Source organism: Octopus sinensis, linkage group LG1, assembly GCF_006345805.1.
Source record: "Octopus sinensis linkage group LG1, ASM634580v1, whole genome shotgun sequence".
Taxonomy (NCBI): domain Eukaryota; kingdom Metazoa; phylum Mollusca; class Cephalopoda; order Octopoda; family Octopodidae; genus Octopus; species Octopus sinensis.
The window spans coordinates 129,567,333-129,587,606 of NC_042997.1; the positions used below are offsets into that span (position 1 = coordinate 129,567,333).

Genomic DNA, 20,274 nt, shown 5'->3' on the forward strand with positions numbered 1-20,274 from the left:
AAGAGTACAGTAGGGATCACCACCCCTAGCCGGAGCCTCTTGGAGCTTTTAGGTGTTTTCGCTCAATAAACACTCACAACGCCTGGTCTGGGAATCGAAACCGCGATCCTGCGACCGCGAGTCCGCTGCCCTAACCATTAGGCCATTGCGCCTCCATATATATATATATATCACACCGGGCGAAATGCTTAGCCGTATTTCGTCTGCTGTTATGTTCTAAGTTCAAATTCCGCCAATGTTGACTTTGCCTTTCATCCGTTCAGGGTCGATAAATTAAGTACCAGTTACACACTGGAGTCAGTGTAATCGACTTAATCCGTTTGTCTGTCCTTGTTTGTCCTCTCTATGTTTAGCCCCTTGGGGGTAATAAAGAAACATATATATATACATACATACATGTATACATATATATACATACATACCCGAAGACCTGTTGAGGCAAGTGAAATTGAAATCGATCAAAAAATCAATGGAAATTGTAGTTGTGATACCAGTGGTAGCGGCATGTAAAAAACACCATCCGAACGTGGCCGTTGCCAGCGTCGCCTTGACTGGCTTCCGTGCTGGTGGCACGTAAAAAGCACCAACCGATCGTGGCCATTGCTAGCCTCACCTGGCCTCATGCCGGTGGCACGTAAAAAGAACCCACTACACTCACAGAGTGGTTGGCGTCAGGAAGGGCACCCAGCTGTAGAAACACTGCCAGATCAGACTGGAGCCTGGTGCAGCCTCCTGGCTTCCCAGACCCCGGTTGAACTGTCCAACCCATGCTAGCATGGAAAACGGATGTTAAAAGATGATGATGATATATATACATACAATCATATATATATATATACATGCATACATACAAACATATATATATACATATTTATACATATACACATATATATATACAGCATCATCATCGTTTAATGTCCACTCTTCATGCTGGCATGGGTTGGACGGTTTGACTGGTGACTAACAAAATTTGTTAGTCTCACATTATACTTTGTTCTTAAGTTGATTATTTCGCTGGGGAGTGGATTTCATTGCAGTAGATTGGTTAGTTTATGGCTCCGTTGGGCAATTAGAGTGGGGTGTATATCATTTTGGTGTGGAATCCCGAGTTTGATTAAGCACATCTTTTGCGCACGTGTGCACGGCGGTGTGAGAGGGGATAACCCTAACTTAAGGTGAAAAGGGAGCTAACTCAAACCAGTTTATTTACACGAGGTAGGGTGGTTTAAAATTATATAATGTCTAAAGTTTAGGAAGTTCGTAGTGATAAAAGGGGCCCTACGTAGGTGCAAAGTAAATTATTATGGAATGTGGAGGGGCGAGTGGGGTTGGGGGTGACTGTTTATGTGTAAGTGTTTAAGGTGGTTCCTAGCTAATTAGACTTATATAGCTGAATATGTTAGTATGAGACTTGTAAAGGGTCCTACTATTTTACCGATACTTTGAAAAAACAGAGGCCTACATGAAGACAAAAAATTTGTTCTCAAATTTCCTATTGAGGAGGGGTTGTTTAGCTGTTAGGATAGCTAGGTGTTCTCATAAACAGAGATCACAGTGTCTATTGGCGGTGTTGCACGAGGTTGTTTTTGCGAGTATACGCCAGTTTAGTCTATAATCTAATTTTTTTATCCTTAAGTTCCCAAATATATGTACTGAGCCCTGTTGAGTTACCCTTACTCCTATTTCTGAAGCTCAATTAGACATTATATAATTGTAAACCACCCTACCTCGTGTAAATAAGTGTTATATCTAAGAATCATTTAGTTCTTAGTGGCACCTATGTATGATTTTATCTGGCTAGTTTTGTGCACATCACATTGGTAAACTACATTATTTGTCTTGCACCTATTTAAGAAATGTTCTATCCCTGCAGCCACATAAATTATTAGGTGTATCTGCGGTCGTGTTATATGCGGGGGGGGGGGGGGCTATTACTATTCAGGTCTATATCTAAGCTAGCAGGAGGCGTTACGTTAGTGGTGGGCTTAGTTCTATTAGTTGATTGGTTTTTATTTTTATTGTTCACAACCATTCTAGTTTCATAGAATTTGTCTAGTTTTTTTATTTATTGAGTTGGCATGTGTAAAAAGATTTGAGCGAGGTCATTGCCAGTACGGCCTGACTGGCCCCTGAGCAGGTGGCACGTAAAAAGCACCCACTACACTCTCGGAGTGGTTGGCGTTAGGAAGGGTATCCAGCTGTAGAAACTCTGCCAGATCAAGACTGGAGCCTGGTGTAGCCATCTGGTTGCCAGCCCTCAGTCAAAACCGTCCAACCCATGCTAGCATGGAAAACAGACGTTAAACGATGAAGATGATGATGATGAGGCTATTATTGTAGCTAAGCTATTGGTCAGGCTGTGGCCTACTCTAATTAAATTCCTAAATAATTCTGCATATTTATCATTAACATTTAGGTGTTTATCTATGATTTTCATGAATGAGCGAACTATGTTTGATTTGAAGTGCATGGTGTAGGGGATTACGAGCCAGATATTATCACCATTTTGTTTATTTTTTGTATTGTTTTTTCTAGTATAGAAGCTACCCTCCTTGTTTGTGAGTTGTGTGAAGTTATGGTTATGGCTATCTTGCTTATTTCCATAGTTAGGTTTCACTTTCCTATTACTTTTGTCTGTTCTATTGGTGTTGTTTGCATAGGGTTTATGTGAACTAGATGGCCTGGTTTTCTTGTTATTAACAGGGTTCATATCGGTTCATTGGGTCACTTTAGTTTTATGTGTAGGTTTATATCATTTTTGTAGCTAATGTTATTTTTGGGCTTATTTGTGTACTTGGTGTTATTAGTTTTGTTAATATTGTTAATCTTATTGATTATAACTTTATCGGTATTAGTGTTGTGGTTATTTTTGTTATAACCACAACACTAATACCGATTGGCATTCTTCATATTGGTGTTGTTTTTATTGGGGTTACCCATACTGTTCTTATTGTTGGTGTAGTTTGTAGTGATGTATGGTGTGTGGTTGGTGTTAATGGTATTAGTGAGTGGGTTTCTGGTATTTGGGCTACTTGTATGGTGATTAGGGCCAAGGAATTTAATTTTTTGTTTCAATCCTGCTTTCCATAGTGTGGAATTATAAATTTCCTTATGCCTATTAAAGATATTTATGTTGGAAGAGAGGTGTGTTATTCTATTGCTAATGCTATATACTAAGCCTCTCTTAATAAAGTTTGGGTGGTTGCTAGAAGCGTTTATGTATTTGAGGTTTGCGTTGGGTTTTGTATAGGGTTCATGGAGTCCTGTGGCTAGGTTGCAGTTTGCGTCTAAGTAGTTAATAGAGGTGTGTTCCTTTTCAATAGAAATAGTCCAAATCTTTTGGAGAATTTGTGCAGTTTTTTCTTGAAAAGCTCTAGTTTCCTATTTGAGGGTTTCTTTATTATGAAGAGGGTGTCATCCCTGTATAATCCACCTTTGAGTTCAGGGAATTCTTCCTGTATGTATGATAGCAAATAGATGCCTACCAGCTCAGTTACCTGTGCTGAATCTACGCAAAAAATGTTCTTAGTCAAACACCGAAATAATATACAACCGCTCTAATTGCCCAATGGAACCATAAACTAACCAATCTACTGCAATGAAATCCACTACCTAGCGAAATAATCAACTAATAAGAACAAAATATAATGTAAGACTAACAAATTTTGACTCTATTACCATTACCATTACCAATGTATCAATTTATTTTTCGCATTCTGACTGATGTATCAATCTATTTTTTGCATTCTGAAGATATTCACTAAAACTAGGAAATTGAAACGATCATAAATGCTACCTTCTTCTTTGTTAATTAATTAAATTAAAAACATACCAGTGAAAACGACGAGTTTCTCCTTGTTATTTATATCCATTTTCTTCTCGTACATAAATACATACATACATATATATACACACACACACACACACATATATATATATATATATACATACATACATACACACATATGCTAATATATATACACAGCATTTTTTTCACTTATTCTTATTTATTTGTTTATTTTTATTTATCTATTTATTTACTTGTTTATTTGCTTATTTCATTGGTTCATTTTGATTACTTATACATACGATTGTAATCAATTAATAAATATAGATGAATGCCTACAGGCTGATGTTTGTCAATAAATTATCCTCTCAATCTTCTTATGTGGACTATACACACACACACACATATATATATATATACATACATATATTGCTATTTTCCTCTTTAATCCCTATCATTTCTCACACCATCTCCGATGAAGGAATATCCATAATATCCCAGAAACAGCTGTAAGACTATTTAATTATAAATGTCCTGAAAACTCCCCACAGCCTTGGATTTGTTATCTCATTCAGTCTAATATATATATATGCATGTTAATACAAGACTCATATTATTGAACCAAGAGTTTAACGACGGTCTATCCACAGCATTTACTTAGCGTTATCCGACCCTCTTTGGGCCTTCTAGACATTAATACCTCTCATACCCTCGGTTCCTCTCTAATACAAGCCCTTATTTCAGGTAATGCTTCCATAATGGATAAGTAATTCCTTGGCATTTCTCTTAAGGACATACCTGTTCCTTCACAAAAGGCTTTCCTCTTAGTCTACCTCACTAAAACTAAGGACCTCATCTGAAGAGTATGATGGAAAGCTTTCTTCCACGACAATCAAAAATACCAAAGCAATAATAACACCAACACATGCAACCTCAAATATAAATGTGAACTGGTATTGGAACTTACACGCCATGTACAGGAAACTTCTATACACCATTTTCCTCGAATAATGGAACTGTAACTACAATATCTTATTTCTACTTTCATTCTCTTATTCCCCTCTATATTCCCTATCTTTTCCACAATAATTCGAACTCAAATATTTTCTCACATCTCTGATGAAGGGATATCCATGATATCCCAGAAACAGCTGTTAAACTATTTCATTATAAATGTCTTGAAAACTCCTCACAGCCCTGGATTTGTTATCCCATTTTAATATATATATATGTGTGTGTGTGTATATATATATATACACACACATACACACATATATATATAAATTGACAGAATGAGATAAAAAAAACAAGGCAGTAAATAGATTTCATAAAATTTATTAAGAAACGGTCTAACAGCTGTTTCTGGGATATTTTATATATCCCTTCATCAGAGACAGTGTGAGAAAATGTTTGAGTATTAATTATTGTAGAGAAGATATGAAATACAGAGTGAAGTAAGAGAATGAATATAGAAGTGAGATAAATAAAGATATTTTATTTGCAGTTCCACAATATCCTTATTTATCTCACTTCTATATTCATTCTCTTACTTCCCTCTGTATTTCATATCTTCTCTACAATAATTAATACTCAAACATTTTCTTGTACCACCTCTGATGAAGGGATATACAAAATATCCGAGAAACAGCTATAAGACCTTTTCTTGATGATATGAAATCTATTTACTGCCTTGGTTTTTTTTTTTTATCTCATTCTGTCAATTTATATACATGCATGCTAATACATGACCCATGTTGGACTTCTCACTTGTATCATTATTGAGCCTGGAGCTTAACCACGGTCTATCTATAGCACTTACTTAGCGTTTACCCAATACCTTTTTGGTCTTCCTGACACCAATACCTTTCACACACACATACATACATGGTTGTGGAGTTGAAGCAAAATACTTTGACTCCTCTTTATGTAATTAAGTGATTGTGGTCTACATATCTCAAAGCATACACTTGTACTTTGAGTAGGCCTATATGTTATAACTAGTTTATATTAAAGAATAAAGATATTTTGAGTCGGAGCCAGTATATTTTACTGACTGTGACTCCAGTTACCCCTTAATTGTTTCCGGCTCTGCAGCCCTGCGTATACACACACACACACACACACATATATATTGGTCTGTTCATTTTATGTAAGTTTTTCCAGGCTAGCATATGTAAGACAAATACATATCATTGAGGTGTTATTTTAAAGCTAGATGCCCTTCCTGCCACTAACCCTTAGCTGTTTATCAAGTAAAAGAGTGTTCATTCCACTTGGTTTTGACTGCAGGCTACCAGACAAATTGTTAGTAATGTCAGTGTTGGCATCCATAACTCAGTGATCATACACACACACACAAAACAGTCTATAATAACATTACTATTACCACTTTATCAAAAGAATATTTCTTGTTTATGTAATATTCATTTATTCACAATATCTCCTCATCCCCTCCCTCTGTATATATCTATCAGTCATTCACCCCTTTGTTTTTCTATTCTAATGTGTCTTATACTGGAAGGATTTTTTGGCTGGATGCTTTTCCTGATGGCAACTCAATTGTTTTTCAAGTAATGGACTTTTATATTCTACAAGATCTAGTCAACAGTTTGTTCCCATGGTGACCTAATTAACAGTGGAGATAGCACAGTCGCCAGAGTGAGAACAGATTGGAAAAAGCTCAGGGAGCTATTACTTCTGCTGGCAACAAAATGCCTCTCCCTCAGTTTGAAGGGCAGATTGTATGAAGCTTGAGGGCAAAGTCCAATGTTACATGAATTTGTAAATCAAAGGATTTGCAAAGATTAGATGACAAAAGCATACTTTGCTGGATGTGTAATGTTAGTGTACATTAATAATGAAGTACAGAGGACTTGAGAAAAAAGCTTTGTATAAAAGGAATCAGATATAGTATGTAAGAGAGAAAACTGTGCATGTGCATGTGATACTTAAGATGACAGCCAAGCACTCAAAATGGATGGTGCCTGTGAAAGAAGATCTAGAAAGACATGGAACACAGTTGTGAAAACTGATCTCAAGATGCTGAACCTCACAAAAGAGAGGACAAGGGAATGCAACAATTAGTGACATCCAATTCTAGGGAAAACCTCCATTCTTGTGCAAGTATGGCAGAAGCTATTACATTAACTTCTCTCAACACCATGCCTAATGCCATCACTCTCTTTCCTATTTTTCCCTCTCATTTGTAGGGGCTCTTTGGTCTTGTGATACTTCTATGCAATGTGAAATTGCAGTGATGTTAAGTGATGGGAACATAAATAAGTCAACACCAGTTGTCAAACACTAACATGCACACTCATATAATATATATATATATATAGGGGAAGAATTCATAAAAAACACAAAACACGAAGACAGGTGGTGTAGACAACAAACAGATGTCGGGAAGTGAAAAAGTCTTTAACGTTTTGAGCCTACGCTTTTCCACAGAAAGAAACAAGGAGAAAAAGAATGTGTAGTGGCTAGCGATCTATCATGGTAAATCATGCCACAATGTCACCTGTATGTATATATATATGTAAATAATAATTTTATAAATTTTAAAGTGAAGATACAAAACTCACATGTTATTTTTCCATATTTTCCAAATTTCTCTCTTAGTACAGAGCTATGCAAATTAGGTGGTAAATTCCCAACATATATGCGTGTTCCTCGATATCCAGGCCTTCCAAAGTTCATCACACCTCTGTCTGAATTGTTGCCATCATTTGGTCGACGGCCTCGGTTTTCCATCGGGAAATTACGTTTTATATTATTTGGGCCTTTGTTATCTTTATCATGAGAAGGGCCACGATTATCAGTGAGATTACTCATTGCATATGCAACACCTGCAACAAATAAATAACAATCATAATAATAACAATAATTTACAGGTTATTTAAATATCTTCTTAAAATCAAATACAATTTTAAAGAATGGCCATCAACCTCACCAACTTTTGATGATCACACACTACATCGCTTGTAGCCCCATCTCTAACCATTTGTCACTCTCCTCTCAAACTCTTATGAAATTGTCCATAATTTCCTTCCTTCTTGATTCACTGTCTATATTCTCCCTTACACTCACATTCTTGTACCATGACAGTATACTCTGACACACCATCATCTTTATCTCCATTCCAGATACTCTCACCCACCCTCACATAATGCAAGGTAGTCACATATTATTTACAAAGCCAGACACCTGTGCTTATCACTATTATACTTTAACCCTTGCACCTGGCATAAATTACCTCTTGCTCTCTCAAATACCCATTCACTCAGTTGAGGAGGCTTTTTGCTTCTCATAATCTGGCAAGTTACTTGGTGACCTCATTAGTGCTAGTGTCACAAGAAAAAAAAAAGAAAGAAAAAGGCACCTAGCACATTTTGTAAAGTGGTTGGTGTTAGGAAGAGCTTTCAGCTGTAGAAATCACAACAAAGCTGACATTGGGACTTGATACAGCATTGTGCCTCTTTAGATCCTGTCAAACTGTTCAACCAGGAAAATGGGCATTAACTGATAATCTTAATGGTACTTGGTAAATAATGTAGACTTTGTTAATAAATGCTGATAAAGAATGTAAGAGGCATGTTAATGTACATACATGGCTATTTATTAATTGGGGAACATTTTGTGAGAAGAGCTGCTTATTCATAAAAGCCGTTGAGTCCCTTCACTGTCTTTTAGTATCATGTCAGTGATACTTTTTAATTTGATTCTAGCAATGTTCCCTTTAAAACCTTTTGTTATCATATTTCTGTTGAAATACACTGCCTTTGTTTTAATTTTAAAAATGATGAATTTAGTAAAATAACTTAGTCATTATAAAGCTGGTGCTTGGAAAAAAAATTAACATGAAATCTTGAAGGAAGGTTTTAATTTAGATGACTTTAAACAAGAAGTTAGTATCACAGAACCAGGGCCGATCTCAAGCAGGATTGTACACAAAGGATTAAGCTGTATTCTTGTGTATGCACAAGTCTTAAAACTAGTACACACACGGTTTGCAAGATGAAATCAAATTATTTTAATTGAAGATGGTTACTTGCAAGGATGTGCACATACTTTGCAAAGACAAAATTTACACACCAGCAAATTTCTGTATATAGCCACAATAAAAATTAGAGAGAACATATCTGGAACTTTATCATAACACGATTTACTACAATTATTTGGGAACATACAAATACTAAGGTACTATTATTTGTGACAATGTGAACAGAAGGGGAATGATGACCAAGAGAGTAAAAACTGAGAGGATGTAATGGAAGAAAGACAATAATAGCTACACATTAGTAATTGACAGAAGGTTAAATAGGAAACAGCATGGGCAGAATAAGGGGATAGAACTAAACATGGGTAGTGCTAAGGGCGAGTTGAGGATGATGGAAAAAGAAGATTCAAATAGGGAAGATTTGATGCTATCCTTTATTACACAGGATTGTAATGAGAATGTGGGAGAGTAGAAGTGTAAACAAATACAGAGAGATACTATGTTCATTTATTTGTGAACATACACATTAAGGTACTATAAGTATTTATCTGAATAAAGACACACTGAAGTATTATATTTATTTGCTAGCAGAGATACCCGGTGTTGCTCGGGACTAAAATGGCATAGTTTGTGTATATATTACAGTTATGTTGAAACAGGTGATACGGGAAAGTGCAGCATTGATGACAAAACATTTGTGGAGTAAATGATGGGCTAATTCGACTAAGCGACATGCCATGCGTCTGTTGGGAATATTCCAGGCCCTAACCTGTCATGGAAAATTGGGGGTGGGGTTATGTGATTTTTTTAATACACCAAAAAGCTGTCCAGTGGATCTACTCTCCTTTGCGGCAGTCGTTGCTGCATCTAACACAACTCATTGTCTGAAGTTTTGACACCTTCTTTGGGTTTGTTGTCTTTCATCACTCATAAAGTAAATTTGGAGGAACTGTGGTTGTTCATTTGTGGGTAACAGGGAACCAATGAGGTGATAGACTTGTCCTTGAAATTTGAACATTGGCATAAATCCATGTTCAACTATCTTCTTAGATGCACAAAACAATGTCATCTGAAATGCAGAATTGTATCGTCTGGTATTGTTCAGAAAATCCTTTGAATGGATGGAAGGGCCTTCCAGAAGATCCATAAGAGGTTGAGGATGAGCTGGTAGTGCTGGTACTCTTACCATACCAGCTGAGCAGCACATGCCATTAGTTTCATTTGGAAATTTTAAAGCTTTGCAGAAATGACAATTTAAGTTTAGCACAACAATTTGGACAAAATTATCATTTTTATAAGAATGGGATGGATCATATCTGAAAGCAGCTCCAGGAGTTGTGAAGAACAAATTTGTACATAGTCTGTTACTGAGAGCTATTCTATTGGACCGCTGTCTAATCATTAAAATGTTATTTTAATGATCCAGTATTAAGTGCTGCAGTATGCATTTGCCGATTGGGGGAAAGTCTCATCTCCCTTCTCTCTTGTGAGTCTACCTGACGTGCTGCAGCATGCCTTTGCTGATCTTGAGAAAGTCTCATCTCATTTGTCTGTGAGGTCCAATGTTTGAAGGGTGCTTTTTACATCCCAGTTACGTGACACTGACATCGACCACAACTATGATGTGATTGTTTAGTTCTAGAATGACACTGTAGAGTAAGTGTGAGAAGCTGGATCTCATCAGTTTGAACATAGAACAGGGACAATATTTGGGATGGATTAAATGCTAAAAGGTTATGAAAGCCTTAATTCACAAATAAAATGCATACTACCATAACATCATCTCAATGACAAAGAGCCAAAAGTTTCTTATATGACAAGAATCAAACTGATGTCAAATCTCTTTCTTACACAGTGTAAATTTTAATTAAAAACGTATTTCAGAGGGCCACCTGCTAAACTTGCGTGTGAGAAAGAGTTCATGGCAACTAACTTATAGTCCACAGGACTTTATGAATGGTACACTTAACGAAAAGTTACCTTGGATTGTAGTAGTGCAGCCTTACCAAATGATTGAGGAGTCATGTTTCATGGCTGACTTCTCAAAGAAGGTTGCCCATGCCTGATATATACAGTGTAGTTTTTGACAAGATAATAAACTCATTCAAATTCTACAAGCTTGCTTTCTCTGTTTCACTTTTCTCCAGCACATATTAAAACCAAAATTGCTAGGGAGAACATTAGATGATGGATCTTAATCATCATCGTTGGTTAACATCCACTTTCCATGCTGGCATAAGTTGGATGGTCTAACTGAAACCTGGCAAGCCAGGAGGCCACACCAAGCTCCAATCTGATTTGGCAAAGTTTCCATAGCTGGATGCTCTTCCTAACACCAACCACTCCAAAAGTGTAGTGGGTGCTTTTTATGTGCCACTGGTACAGGAGCCAGTCAGGCAACACTGGCATTGGCCATGCTCAATGGATGCTTTTTATGTGCCACCAGCCATGCTCAAAGGGTGCTTTTTATGTGCCACCAGCCATGCTCAAAGGGTGCTTTTTATGTGCCACCAGCTACGCTCAAAGGGTGCTTTTTATGTGCCACCAGCTACGCTCAAAGGGTGCTTTTTATGTGTCATTGGCATGGAAGCCAGTCAGGCAGCACTGGCATCAGCCACATTCAAATGGTGCTTTTTACGTGCCAGTCAGGTGGCACTGGTCGATGCCAGTGCCACCTACAATTTCACTCAGTTCAACAGGTCTTCAAAAGCATGGCATATCACCCAACGACTGAAAGGTGCTTTTAAATGAGCCAGTTATGCAACACTGATATTAGCCATGACTACAATCTCACTTGGCTTGCTAGGTCTTCTCAAGCATGATATATCTCCAAAGGTCTCGGTTGCTTGTCATTGTCTCTGTGAGGCCCAGCATTTAAAGGTTATGCTTCACCACCTCATCCCATGTCTTCCTGGGTCTACCTCTTGCACAGGTTCCCTCCATTGTTAGGGTGTGACACTTCTTCACACAGCTGTCCTCATCCATACACATCACATGACCACAGTCGTCTTTCTTGCACACCACATCTGATACTTCTTATGTCCAACTTTTCTCTCAGGGCACTTACAACTCTGTTGTGTATGCAGCATACTAGCTTCATTTCTTTCAAGCTTACACATGTCCTCAGCAGTCACAGCCCATGTTTCACTGCTGTGTAGCAAGGCTGCTCACACACAGGCATCATAGTCTACCTTTCATTTCGCGCGAGAGACCCTTTGTTACCAGCAGAGGTAGGAGCTCTCTGAACTTTGCCCAGCCTATTTTTCTGTACATTTTCAGTGTTTATTGTACCTGTGCATCTGCCACTCACAAAAACTATCTTCCCAGTTAATTTTCTTTTTATATTACTGCACCTCTTATGTGTTGATAGCTTACACCAGGTACACCTTATGGAGTTTCTACCTACATTTTTCCTACAGATCAAGCAGGATCATTTACCTGAAGGTATTTGTGATTTGTTTGCCTTCCTACTTATTAAGACACTGGTTTTTGCTAGGTTAACTCTAAAGACCTTACAGATCTTGCTTCAACACCTGAAATTTCTCTAGTTCTTATAGTGAATCAAGTCATTAGCATAGAAGAGCTCCTAGGGGCAGCTTGTCTTGAATTCCTCCGTTATTGCCTGGAGGAATATGATGAACAAGAGAGGGCTGAGGACTGATCCTTAGTGAAGCCTACTTCTATGTGGAATTCTTTGCTATACTTGTTGCGAATCCTCATCTTCCTGGTAGCATTTCTGTACATGGTTTCTACAGCTCTCACCAACCATTCATCTATCCCTAGTTTCCTCATTGACCACCAGATAAGTGATCGGGGGACTCTGTCAAAAGTTTTCTCCATGTCAACAAAAGCCAAGTACAGAGGTTTATCTTTGGCAAGGAATTTCTCTTGCAGCTGTCTTATCAGAAGTATAGCATCAGTGGTAACTCCTTTGAGTATCACTTGGTTAACTATACAGGTGACTAGACTATAGCCTACACCGCCAGATACTTTAACCCTTTTGTTACCAACCCGGCTGAAACCGGCTCTGGCTCTGTAGTACAAATGTTTAGTTTTCATAAGTTTTGCATTAAAATCTACCACCAAATCTTAGTCACAATTTATGTTCCTAACACAAGCTTAATGATAACTAAGTTATTTTACTAAATTCTTTGTTATATTTAAAATAACTGAAAGAAACACAGAGCTTCTCAAAATAAATACAGTAACAAAAGGGTTAAGCACCTGAGCAGTGATTCCTGATGGGATCATTAAACTAATTTTGATAAAGCTAAAATTAGCCTTAATGGTTTTTTTTTTCACAGCCTAATTATGTACTTCATTGAGTGTAGCAGGGGTCAGTTACTTTTGAATAAATACAGTACCTCTGTTCAAATAAGAAGTAGGTCTTGGTTCCTGCAATGAGGAGGGAATCAGACTGCTGGAGTTCTGTGATGCAAATGATCTTATTGTTTCTAATACTAACTTCAGGAAACCTGCCAGTCACCTAGTCATCTACCGGTCTGGTAGACACACTAGTCAGATTGACTACATCCTCACCAGGAAACGGGAAAGATGGCTACTTAAAAATGCCGAAACCTTCCCAGGTGAAGAATGCACCTCACAACATAGGTTAGTAGTTAGTAACTTCAGGATCAGGGCTAAATGGATGCCCAGAAGATGACCAGCATGGAAAAGAAAAGTCTGGAAGCTTAAGAATCCTGTGAATGGACAGATTTAGAGACGTATTACTCGAAGCTTTTGATGAAATAGAGGGGGTATAGCTTCACTTAATGTGGAAGACAACTGGAGGTTTCTACGGGACAACCTGTTGAAGGTTACTGACGAAATCTGTGGATGGTGTAAAGTCCCCTCTCAACCTGAGGTAATGTGGTAGTGAAACAATGTAGTTGACAGGGCCATTAGGGAAAAGAAACAGGCATGGAAAGACTGGCAGAACGGTGGTAGCAGGGAACTGTATCAGATTGCCAGAAGGGAAGTTAGGAGACAGGTTTACTTAGCCAGAGGGGAAGCAGATAAGAGAAAATTTGCCAATGTTATGCATCATGAGGACCAAGGATTCATGTTACAAGACAGTGTGTAAGGGAGAATTGTGATGTCATAGGAAAGAAATGTGTCTGCATGGATAATGGCTCACTTGCATTTAAGGAGGCTGCAAAGAGAGAAACTTGGAGACACCACCATGAAAGGTTGCTAGATGAAGAGAATGAATGGGAGTCTGCCAAATATCGAGCCAACAGAGGGATCAGCCATCCAAATTGACAGTACCTTGGTAGATAAAGCAATTAAGGGTATGAAGACAGGGTAAGCCCTTGGTCCATCATAAATCACCACAGAGATGCTTAAAATATCTGGTGGCGTTGGTCATAGTCTAGTCACCTGGGAGTCAATCAGATGTTACATGAAGGAGTCATACCCAATGACTGGTGTAGTAGCACCATAGGCAGTTACGACAAAGGTAAAGGTGATGCATTAGATAGGAATAATTACAGAGGTATCATTTTGTTGGATCAGGTGATGGAAGTCATGGAGAAGGTCAAAGCTAGGGAGAGAGTCAGTTTAGATGAGATGCAGTTTGGGTTTGTGCCAGGGAGAAGCACCACTGATGCTATATTTCTGGTAAGACAGCTGCAGGAGAAATACCTAGCCAAAGATAAACATCTGTACTTGGCTTTTGTTGACATGGAGAAAACCTTTGACAGAGTTCCCCAATCCCTTATCTGGTGGTCAATGAGGAAACTAGGGATAGATGAGTGGTTAGTGACTGCTGTACAAGCCATGTACAGGGATGCTGTCAGTATGGTGAGGGTTGGCAATGAGTATCGTGAAGAATTCTGGGAAGGGGTAGGGGTCCACCAAGGATCAGTCCCTAGCCCCCTCTTATTCATCATAGTCCTCCAGACAATAACAGAGGAATTCAAGACAGGATGCCCCTGGGAGCTCCTCTATGCTGACGACCTTGCTCTAATTACTGAGTCACTATCAGAACTTGAGGAGAAGTTTCAGATGTAGAAGCAATGTCTAGAATTGAAGGGCCTTAGAGTGAATCTAGCAAAAACCAATGTCTTAGTAAATAGGAAGGCAGACAAAATCACAAATCATTTCAGGTAGATGGCCCTGCTTGATCTGTAGGAATGGCATAGGTAGTAACTCCATGAGATGTGCCCAGTGTAAGCTATGAACACATAAGAGGTGCAGCAATATCAAAGGAAGGCTAACTAGGAAGATAGTTTTTGTCTGTAGCAAATACACAGGGGCAATAAATACTGAAAATGTGCAGAAAACGGCTTCCATCACATTCCTGGATGAAAAACTAGAAGCAATTGATAGCTTCCATTACCTAGGTGACCTAGTCAATAGCAGGGGTGGATGCTCTGAGAGCGTAACTGCTAGAACAAGAATAGCCTGGCAAAGTCAAACTGTCCAACCCATACCAGCAGGGAAAGTAGATGTTAAACAGTGATGATGATTTATCTGAAAATAAAGAACCACCACCCCACTCAATGAAGTATATTATTTGGCTGTGGAAAAAAAAAACCCACTAAGGTTAATTTGAGCTTTATCAAAGTTTGTCTGATGGATCCATTATCTAATATCCTCTCTAGCAATTTTACTTTTAACATACACTGCAGAGAAGTGAGACAAAGAGAAAGTAAGCATGAAGAATTTAAATGACTTTAGTATCTAGTGAAAAACTACACATTATAGATCCACACACACACACTCTAAAGGACCCTGCAGTTGGTAATAGTGGTAGAGAAATTCTAATCAATGCATATAAGAAAAAAGATTTAGGTATCTGCAGAATAGATGACAACTGGGAATTTCTATGAAATAACCTGCTTGGGGCTACATATCAGTTATGTGGTTGGAGCACAGTATCAGGCTAAAAGTAATGCTGAAAAGGGTTGTAAAGACTAAGTGACAGGCTTGGAAATTCCAGGAGGAAGGTGGTAGTACAGAGCATTACTACATGAGTAGAAGTGTAGCTAGGCAACAGGTATACTAGGCTAGGGGCCAAGCAGAAAGGAAGAGATTTGTGCATGTCCCGCAATGTGAGGATTAAAGGTGTGAAATGTTCAGGATTGCAACACAGAACCAAGATGTCATAGGTGAGAAGTGTATTCAGAACAATGAAGGTATACTTGCCATTGGTGTGGAAGACAAGAAAGAGGTAAGTGCTATTATGAAATGCTAAATGTGGAGAATGTATGGGATAAAGGGAAGCGTCTTCAAGCTGACTACACAAGGATCAGTAATTAAAGTTGATAGCAATGATTAATTGATCAAGGACATGGAGAGGGAAAGCTGCACATATATCAGAAATAGTTGTAGAGATGCTCAAAATATCTGGAGGAGGAGGATATATGATTACAAACTGGATAGCTAACCAAATTACATACGAAGGTGTATACAATGGCTGGTGTAGTAGTATCATACTAAACCACTACATAGACAACAAAGATACATTACAGAGAGGAAATTATAGAGGAATCAAACTACTGGATCAGGTTATGAGCTCAGAGAGAGATTTATAGCTCAATTAATCTATGAGAGAGTAGACTTAGATGAGATGCAGCTTGGCTTTATGTCCAGAAGAGGTACTATGGATGCAATCTTCCTAGTGGGGCAACTCCAGAAGTACTTGGCTAAGAATAAACCACTATTCTTGGCACTCATTGACCTGAAGGTTTTTGACAGGAACCACATTCAATAATTTGATGGTCACTAGGGGAACTAGGTGGAGACAAGTTGGCTTGTGAAGGCTGTTCAAGTTATGTACAAAGATGCAGTAAGTAAAATGTCAACAAATGATTTCATTGCTAAAAAATAGTGTGTGGATAAGAATTCATCAAGGTTCAGTCCTTGGTTCCCTAACACCACCCACTTCAGAGAATGTACTGGGTGCTTTTTAGGTGGTACCAGCACTGACAGGGTCACCAAGTACCTTGCAAGACAAAACCCCCTCAGCTGGGAGGGGGTGGCTTTGTGCCAGTTGAGAGATTAAAGGTATCGAGGGCATCCAGCTGTAAAAACCTGTGGATCCAGGCCTTGCCAGCTCCTGTCAAACTGTCTAAACCCATGCCACCATGGAAAATGTATGTTAAATGATGATTATATATATTAGGGCAATAGAGAGAAATGAAGGGAAAGAGCAAGTGATGGATAGATACCAAATATTTTCAAGTAATAACTAAAATCTAAACAATGATTTCTAGCATTATTTCAGTATGAAGTATGCATATATTAGAAAATAATAATTCAACTTGAGATTGAATTAAGTAGGAGTTCAGTATGGGAGTTAAAAATAATGAAGTGTCAACATATCTAAATCTTTAGAAATATCACTTGGCATCCACTTATGGTATGAGTGTGTGTGTGTATATTCATATATACTCATCACCATTATCTAATACCTGTGTTCCATGTTGGCATTGCTGGACAGACAATGATCCAATGAATCAACGACAGTATTGTACTCCAGTGTCTACTTTGGCATGATTTCTATGGCTGGCTGCCCTTCTTAATGTCAACTACTTCACAGTGTGTACTAGGTGCCTTTTTGTTCCACTGGCACTATCGAGGTCACTTCGTGTAGCTTGCAAGTCAATAAACCCAGGGAAGGAGGATGTTGCCTCTGTATACTAGAAAGAGGTTAAGGTGTAAGGGAAGAAGTTAGAAAAGAGCATGTTTTTGTTGTAGAGGGGCTACATGACTACACATATTTAGGAGAAGAGTGAGAATGAATTAGCTGAATCTACAAGGAGATAGACAGTAGTCCAGGTGGCATTTCAGAGAGCAGGAGCTGTAGCAGGTGGGGAAAATGGGGTTTGCAAGAGTGGGGGGAGAGACAGGGGAAGTGGAAAAGAGAGGCAGGCAACATCTGTAAGGATTGAGGGGAGCGGGTGCACGAGTTGGGGAGGCTACACAGATTCTACCTGTATGGTAGTAACCCTGTAGGATACTGCTGACAGCGGGAGGAGAGAGACAGATACTGATGTGTTCTGCAGGAGAAGAACAGAGATAAAACAGGTATAATGCACGAGATAATTTGGTAGTCCAGGGAGAGGGAGCACCACTGTGACATGTGAGTATGGAGAACAATAGTAATGGATAAAGAATGGTTAACAAGTGGGATGGTTCTGGATTGTAAGAGAGAAAAGTGGTAGCAAGATGGTGTGGAGCGCAACACAAGGCAGGGATTGATTGATCAGGGTACTCATACACACAGTCCAACCCATGCATGCCAGCATGGAAAATGGACATCAGATGATGATACACTCAAGCACACATATGCACAATTATATCCTCACTGTTAAACATCCATTTTCCATGCTGGTATGGGTTGGATGGTTTGACTAAGGGCTGGCAAGCCAGAAGGCTGCACCAGTCTCCAATCTGATCCAGCAAAGTATCTACAGCTTGATGTCCTTCCTAATGCCAACCACTCCAAGAGTGTAGTGGGTGCTTTTACATGCTACCGGCATGAGGGCCAGTCAGGCAGTACTGGCATCAGCCACACTCAAATGCTTTTTATGTGCCACCTGCACAGGAGCCAGTCTGCGGCCCAAGCAACAATCATGCTGGAATGGTGCTTTTAACATTCCACTGGCACAGGTGCCAATCAGGCAGTACTGTCATTGGCCACGACAGCGGAAGCTGACTTCTAGAAGTCAGCTTTATCATAACAGGCAAGTTTACATAAAAACCTCATACTGCCAGATATGGTCCTTTGTCATTTCCTGTGAGGCTCTTCCTTGTCTACAGGCTCCAGCTACATTTAGTGATCAGCATATTTTTATACAGCTGTCCTCATCCATGCAAATCCTGTGTCTATACCTGCACAGTCATCTTTCTTGCACACTACACCTGATTCCTCTTACGCCCAGCCTTTCTCTTTGCACATTTATACCATGACATTCATAATGTATATCCAATGGAGCATACTAACTTCACTTCTTTCCGGTATTTTAATCTCCTCTGCATTCAAGGCCCATATCTCACTACCATGCAGCATTGCAGTTCTAACACAAGCATAATATAATCAACCTTTCACTGAAGGAAAAACCCTTTGTTACCAACAGTGGTAAAAACTCCTTGAGCATTTTCCAGTCCATTCTTAATCTGGTTACTATGCTTTCAGAGCAGTCACCTCCCTTGCTAATTATATCTTCTAAGTAACAAAGCTTAAATGATCCACCTGGGTATTTAAGAGATTTAATTTTTGGAGCACTAGTACGAACTGCTCTCGTGCATCTACCACATGTGAAGCCTACATTTTCAGAAAGTTTGCCAATGATTCTGCTACATCGCTTGTGCATCCACAGCTTACACTGAGTAGAGAGTATGGCGTTTACACCAACTCCTTTTTTGCATATCAAGCAAGGTCATTTCCCTGAAGGTACCAGAGTCCTGTCTTCTTTCTTACTTATTAAAACCTTTAGGGCGACCTGCTGTGCTTGAGGAGACCTACTGAGTCAAGTACATCAAAATAAAAATCAAATGGATACTGTAGTTGTGATACCCGTGCTGGTGGCATGTTGGACCTCATAGAGGAAATGACGAAAGACCGAGACCTCTGAGATATGCTGTGACTGCGAAGACCTGACAAATGAAGTGAGTTCATGGCTCGCAGGATGGCCTGCTGTGCTAACCTTAGATCATAGAGTGACCCGCTGTGCTTGAGGAGACCTATTGAGTCAAGTACGTCAACACCAACATCAAAATAAAAATCAAATGGAAATTGTAGTTAAGATACCCATGCCGGTGGCACGTAAAAAGCACCATCCACACATGGCTGATACCAGAACCGCCTGACTGGCATCCGGGTTGGTGACACGTAAAAAGCACCAACGATCGTGGCCATTTGCCAGCCTCCTCTGGCCCCTGTGCTGGTGGCACGTAAAAAGCACCCACTACATTCACGGAGTGGTTGGCGTTAGGAAGGGCATCCAGCAGTAGAAACACTGCCAGATCAGACTGGAGCCTGGTGCAGCCTCCTGGCTTCCCAGACCCCGGTCGAACTGTCCAATCCATGCTAGTATGGAAAACAGACATTAAACAATGATGATGGTTACCTTAAGGCCTTTCAATTCTATGTTTAGCTACCATTCTTGGAATTTCTTCTCCAAATCCTCTATGGATTCAGTTACGAGGACTAGTCATTAGTGTACAGGGCAGCCAGTGTTAAACTCCTTTGTGATGGATAGGAGAGGGCTGAGAGCCCTGATGGATTCTAACCCTCACACTAAATTCCTCACTGAAATTGTTGACTCTTCACTTTATTGCATCTTTGTACATGGCTTGCACAGCTCTCAAAAGCCATTTGTTAATACTTAATTTCCTTAGTGACCACTAGGTTACTCTATGTATGCATGTATGAATTTTTATATAAACCTACAGTCTCACCTTCTTGCAAGTGGTTTGTTTCTAGTGAAAACATGTCCAGCCATAGGGAAATATTATCTTAGTTGGAAATATGTGGAGT

General features: G+C 39.2%; 1 protein-coding gene across 7 annotated transcripts in view; it reads right to left on the reverse strand.

The window, feature by feature from the left end:
• Nucleotides 1-20,274, reverse strand: part of LOC115216451 (nuclear receptor coactivator 5) — a 101,238-nt gene that overhangs the window by 76,262 nt on the left and 4,702 nt on the right. For all 7 annotated transcript variants that reach the window (XR_003882080.2, XM_029785824.2, XM_036504517.1 and 4 more), the window contains exon 2: nucleotides 7,372-7,635. Coding sequence is in view for 6 of the 7 variants with exons in the window: in XM_029785824.2 (XP_029641684.1) it covers nucleotides 7,372-7,621 (250 nt within the window). In the remaining variant the exon portion in view is untranslated. The remainder of the gene's footprint in view (nucleotides 1-7,371; nucleotides 7,636-20,274) is intronic.